The sequence below is a fragment of the Triticum aestivum genome, chromosome 7A, assembly GCF_018294505.1.
Source record: "Triticum aestivum cultivar Chinese Spring chromosome 7A, IWGSC CS RefSeq v2.1, whole genome shotgun sequence".
In the NCBI taxonomy this organism is placed as follows: domain Eukaryota; kingdom Viridiplantae; phylum Streptophyta; class Magnoliopsida; order Poales; family Poaceae; genus Triticum; species Triticum aestivum.
The window spans coordinates 257,087,284-257,093,497 of record NC_057812.1 but is presented as its reverse complement, the minus strand read 5'-3'; the positions used below and the strand labels follow the sequence as shown (position 1 = coordinate 257,093,497).

The window sequence follows — 6,214 nt, the reverse complement described above, 5'->3', positions numbered from 1 at the left end:
GAGCGGCGTCGGCCTCCTCTGGATCCCAATCCAGATCGGGAGAGAGGAGGGGGCGTCGTGGGGAGAGCGGGGGTGGGGGTAGGTTAGGGTTTCGATCGTGGGGGGGATTAGTAGGCTAGGGCGCGGGGTGGGCCGGCCCATTCGGGCGGCTGGGACCAGCTGGGTCACTGGCTGGGCCGAGGTCCAGTTGGCCACGAGGCCCTTTTTTGTTTTTTTTGTTTAATTTTTTTTATGTATTTTGTTTCTTTTCTGTTTTATTTTGTTCCTCCTTAATTTTAGCTTTGTAAAGTACAAAATGACCCCTAAATTAGTACTACCACTAAACCCACTACCATATAAAGTTTAGTCCCTAAATAGGATAGCTTAACATTTTATTAATTATAAAAGGCATTTCAATAATTGTTTTGCTACTGTTTTATTCGCTTTAGAGTATTTAAAGATTTTATAATAGTGGGGTTTCTTCACCAATATTTAATATGGATTATTTGAATCACCCCGTACATTTTAGTTTTAATATTTGATAACTTTTAATGTTTGCTTGATTTTGAATTTGAAATCGAACCGTTTTCGAACTAACGCGAGATTAGCAACAGTAATCGAGGTGACGTGGCATCCTTAGCAGAGGTTACTGTAGCTTGATTACCCGGGCGTCACATGCGGCTTGGCTCTTATATATACTTCTTGTACTGACACAATATTGCATCAACAATTATTCAATACAATTCTACTATTTGTCTTCGGTAGATCCATGTGGACCTGGTTTTCGTTCGTCAGTGGTCGTGTGTCTACTTCTCTTCATCGACAACGGTTGTTGTTCTCGTGCGATGGTCCTGTAGGGCCTTAGCACGATGATTTCCTGACTGTTTACTATAACAAGATTTGCTCGGCTCCGGTGAGGAACGGACAATGACGGTGACGCGTCTGTGGCTCGCTACAGTGTTTGTAGTCGTTGCTAGGTGGTTTATTTTTACTTTTATTGTTCTTTGTACTACCTTGCTTGTTGAATGGATCGATTTTCTTTTTAAAAAAAAGCTAACACAAAAACCTAGAGGGTGACAAACAAGAACAAATCTATCACGGGGTCGAATCACGCTACATCATCCAAACCGCGTTGTTACAGATCTTGGTACTTGCTGACACCAACAACTCGAACAAAGCTCGATTATCTCAGACAGACGTGTCCTTTGTTGGCAATCTTGTTGGCGCGTGCGATGGTGACACAACAGCAAAAGCTGATGAAAACAAACCACCTTGACTAGAGATCCCGGCGATATATGTGGCCATTGATCGGCCGCCGTCGCCGTCCTTCTCTCCGGACCCCGGCCGCTTGCGTGCCCGACTCCCCATTGCTGGCGGCAACAGTGCGCGCCCTGGAAAAGCAACGCCACCAATTTCCTAGCTCTAGAGTCTAGACCGACCAGGGAGGGTGAGTTGTGTGCATGTGTCACTGCACTGTAGGTAATTTATAAGCTGCTAATCGATGCGGCAGTAAGCACTTGTCGTCCCGTCGACCTCTCGTTTTAGGAACGGAAAAGGCTAAGCTACTAAGCTAGGCAGCAGGCGCAGGTAGATCGAGTTGATCCTGAGATTGTGCTTGCTACTAAGCTACTAAGCTATCTGTTGTTTGCTTGCGAGGTTGTGAGCGAAAATTACCAACGGTGACCGGGCACCTTTGTGCCCATTAAAAAAACATTTTCTACAACACAAAAAAGTTGATATTTTAGAAAAACTTCTAATCTATCCATCTTCAATCATGGCAGAAATAATAGAAATTACATTCAGATTCATAGACCACCTAGCAACGACTACAAGCACTGAAGCGAGCCGAGATGCGTCGCCGTCATCACTCCTCCCTTGCCGAAGTCGGGCAGAACTTATTATAGTAGACAATCAGGAAGTCTTCGTGATAAAACCTAATAAAATCAGTGTACCGGAATAACAACCGCCGCTGATGAAAAGTAGCATAGATCGAAAAGATTAAACTTGAAGACACATAAACATAGATGAAGGACGACCAGATTCGAGTAGGTCCACCAAAGATAGATCCATCGGAGAAACACCTCAACACGCCCGCTGATGATGATAGACACATCACCGAAATAAGAGCTAGGCGCGGAGAACCTTATTCCATCTTTAAAGAGCCGCCGCTTCCTGAGCAGGACACAAACCCTAACAAAACTTTAAAAGACATAAAAAAAGGAGTCCTTCCCTCGGCAAGGTCCGAGATCCACCACGCCCTCATGACCCTAAGACCATCGAAGACGAGGCGGACAAGCGGCGGCGCTAACAAAAGGCAGAGGAACCCAAATCTTTTTTGGGCGAGGAGATGGCGACCGCGTGAGGTGTCTAGATAGTACACTTCGTTCGATAAAAGTTGAATTTTATCTTAGGCCCAATTGCTTAGTGTGCGTGCGTGCGCGTCTCCAGCTCTGGTAAGGAATGAGTGATGATGGCGGCACGCCTTCGCCTCTTTGGCTCACACAAGTGCTGGTAGAAGAAGACTTTGCCGATGCGGGGTACATAGAATTGAGATCTGTATACAACTTGGGGTAGTGTTCAAAATCAGTTATCCTCAAACCATGGGAAGACAGTGACTAGTGCAACGCATTTAACGGAAGGTCTTGAACTGATATACAAAGTAGACATTAACTACTTTTCAGCGGTTCGAAGAAACCGGCATGACCACTCCTACTTACAACTCATAGCGTAGGTTAGCAGGGCAACGTTTCAAGCTGCTTCACGAGAATAGGTTGACTGCGCCTCTTGGTCTGTGCCTGTTACCATCCAATCAAGCTTTGCACCCTAAAGCAAAAGAAATATTAAGTGCATAGTTAAATCGTAGCAGAATCTTCATAGGCCGGACGACCATGCATGACATCAAAGATGTAACAGGAGGACTCAAGTATGAGACGTAGAGGCCTCGTATAAATGACTGAGATACAGCTCAGCACATTTTGGTGTATCCAAGTGCTAGCCAAGCATCAACAAAATGCAGGATTTCATGGTTTTCCAGGACTACGCTATGATACACTGGAATATATTCATAGACAGGAGGTTAAGCTTTGAATTACGGGTCATGGTAGTTCATTAGAATATGCGGTTGCATACCTTTCCCTGCCGAATAATGGTAGGATAACTTCCAGTCATGTCAACGACAGTAGATGGATCAGCAATTCTAGCACCGCCATCAACGATGAAATCGAGTCCCTGAAATTTGAAACATTTGAGCATGTCATGCTCTTGAAGCCATCTATTTCACACGTACTCTTGTGCTACGAAATGACTAGTAACACGGCTACACATAAAAGCAGCTAACGGATGTTAACTACTCCCTCCGTTTACAAATATAAGATGTTCTGGATATTTCAGTATGTACTACATACAGACTGAAATGAGTGAACAAACACACTTAAACGTGTCTATATACATCCGACTAAGAAAAAAGTTAGAACATCTTATATTTGTGGACGGAGGGAGCATTCCGTAATTGTTTAACTAACCACTTGATGGAAGCCATCACAATATTGCATGCATATCAGAAGAAAAACTAGCTTAATATGCCCTTTGTCAAAAACTGAAAGAGTCATCTGTCAGACAATTTTGTTTAGTTATGCCTTTTTGCTTCACTTAGTTCCCTAGGCCTGAGCAGGTACTATTCACCACTCACCATACAGTCATTTGACTGTAAATTATAATGCATGATAGAAATGGTAACACAAAATATGACCTGGGATTCTCAACATGAAAAGTAACTGTCACTCTAGAGAACAATACAGACCAGTGAAATTTTTTACAATGCTTATACAAAAAAAAAAGCCTTTGTGAAGTCGCTGTAAGCAGATTTCTGGTGCACTAGTAAAAAGAAGGAACATACCAGTGGCTCATAAATATCGGCAATGGTTACTGGATCAAGTATCCATTCATCCTCTGCCAGATATTTGACACTGTAAATAAAGGAGAAAAGAGGAGAATAACTACAAATCCTGGCAACAAAATGAATAGTAATTGAAGATTTTTAACCTAAGCTCAAGTAAAATATCTCCTTCGTGTAGGAAGACCAAAACAGAGAGCCATGTAGCTTATATAACTCAATATTCTTACTGCTCGTACATGCCAGCACAACAGAGTACAATGATTAAAAGACACATCAGAAGCAAGAAATAAATAAAGAAAACTGAAGGTATATGAGCCTACAACCAACCTTGTGCAGATCAACGGTTCTTCCAGATTTTGCAGTATTGCTTGACATATGGGATCATCTGGCATTCGAACACCAACCTGCCTCCTTTTTGCGTATCTAGTAGATGACCCATGCTTGATGCATTGCTTGGGCAATTCCTTAGTCGCAGGTAGAATAAAGGTGTACTGCACATGATTAAATAGACGTTAGTTGTGAAGTACAAGATGGTGGTCGATCTTGAAGAGGCAGATATCCTTACAGGTCCTGGTAATATACGCTTGACAGCACGGAAAATGTTAGCTTGCCCTTGGTTGGTACCTAGAGGAAATCCTGTTGTGTAGGTATCAATATCTCGCAACGAGCGGCACAAGATGCTGAGAGGCTGCATTATTCAAAATTGGTATAAGAATAGAGTGCATTTGCAAAAATGAAAGTGTGGTTGGTAGGTGTGCCTTGCTCCAGAGTAAGCTTCATAAGAAAGGAGGACTTATTGCTCTCTTGCACATCTTGCCTTTGAATTTACAATGCCTTTGATTCTGCATGAGAAAAAAAACAGATAGTGCCAATTAGATCTGTGTTGGTTTACTTCATGTCTAAGACAGCAAATAAATAAGAATTATTATACTGACCAACCAGATGAATGATTGTACCTGCGGAGGCGCTCAATAGAGTCATTGTTACTCAGATCACAAACAATGGAGTAGCTGTAAAAAATGGAATTTGTTATTATTTGTGTTTTTTAACTGTGTTATTATTTGTGCTCAGCACAGCGCATTGTCCAAATAAAATCAGAAAGCTTGAGGACTTGCTTAGATCTCTGAGAACATGTGCAGACACATAGGTAATGAGATGGACATACAAACAAAATGCTACTCATCAGTAATCCAAAGTCAGCTTCAGCAAAAACTAAGCTGCCTATGCAACCAAAACACTTTGTAGATGATATGAGCACAAATACTGAGATGGCTGTTTACACGAGTTATCACCCAACCGTGCTTCAATTTACACGGTACTCTGCACGCACCGAGCATCAACTGCAACGAGAAATGCAGTGCGCACGGTGCATTTCCTTGCTCCCTAACCAATGGCAGGCCCGGCCGGTCCCGGGATAAGCTGTCAGGTTGTTCCAGGACGAGCACAAGGTCAAGTGAAGGGAAAGCATTGAATATCATACACGGTGTCGGTTGGGATGACGCCGACGGCGCCGCTGTTTATGAGGTCGACGACGGGGTCCAGCTTCCAGAAGTCCTCGCCGGAGGGTTCCACCTGCACCCGCAGCATCCCGCCATCCCCTCTCTTTGCGCGCGCGGGCCAAACCAGTCGCCGGAAAAGGATCCGTTACTTTATCTCCAGGAATCAGCAAGTAGGAAACGTGCGAGAGCATCGGGGGGTGGGGGCGTACCGTGAACTGGCGCTGGGAGTCGTACTTGAGGCGCTTGGGGTTGCGCTTGTGGAGGGCGACGATGGCGACGGAGACGCGCGGCGAAGGGGTCGGCAAGGAGGGGAGGCGGAGTGGGGAGGGGGAGACGGCGCGGCGAAAGGAGAGGCGCGAGAAGAGGTCGGTGGTGGGGTTGGCGGTGGTCGCCATTGCAGGGGCGGCGAGCTCTTGGCGCCAGGATCCCTGGCCGTCGACTGTTTATTCCCCACGTTATCCCGATTTCATTTTCCCTTTCTACGATATAAACTTAGTTTTTTTTTCCAACAGTTTGTTATATCACACGACAAAGCTTTTCACAACCATCAGATTAGACTTTTTTCTTGCGAATGAGCCATGGGTCTATATTAATCAAACATCAATGTTACATGAAATCTCATAATGAAAGGATTAAAATATAAATGGGCAAGTTCGGTAGGCGGATCCTCTCGGTCGCCTAGATCATCGCGTCGACGCCGACGCTCGTCGGGCCCGTCGGCGTCCACCACATCATCGACACCCACGATCAAGGAGGAGGTGGTGCTCTCCTCCTTCGACAAGGAGGAGCAGCATGCACACCTCCTCGCCGAGGCCACGCGGATCGATAAAGAGTCACAAGA

General features: G+C 44.8%; 1 protein-coding gene across 1 annotated transcript; it reads right to left on the bottom strand.

Annotated features, from left to right (window-relative positions):
* Positions 1-2,517: 2,517 nt before the first annotated feature.
* On the bottom strand, positions 2,518-5,843 carry LOC123151793 (uncharacterized protein YciO). Its single transcript, XM_044571440.1, has 9 exons — positions 5,583-5,843; positions 5,355-5,476; positions 4,831-4,884; positions 4,692-4,716; positions 4,440-4,562; positions 4,202-4,365; positions 3,875-3,944; positions 3,109-3,207; positions 2,518-2,802 (listed from the first exon to the last, which is right to left on the bottom strand). The coding sequence occupies exons 1-9, from the start codon at positions 5,766-5,768 to the stop codon at positions 2,728-2,730; spliced, it is 918 nt and encodes a 305-aa protein (XP_044427375.1). The 5' UTR covers positions 5,769-5,843; the 3' UTR covers positions 2,518-2,727.
* Positions 5,844-6,214: the final 371 nt, after the last annotated feature.

Bases quoted from the DNA above. Each gene is read 5' to 3' on its own strand.
- LOC123151793 (XM_044571440.1), bottom strand. From the start codon at position 5,768: ATGGCGACCACCGCCAACCCCACCACCGACCTCTTCTCGCGCCTCTCC. The intron at 4,885-5,354 runs GTATGATATTCA...CATTTTTTACAG, and splicing joins GTCATCCCAACCGACACCGT to CTACTCCATTGTTTGTGATC. The intron at 2,803-3,108 runs GTATGCAACCGC...CTTTTGCTTTAG, and splicing joins CCATTATTCGGCAGGGAAAG to GGTGCAAAGCTTGATTGGAT.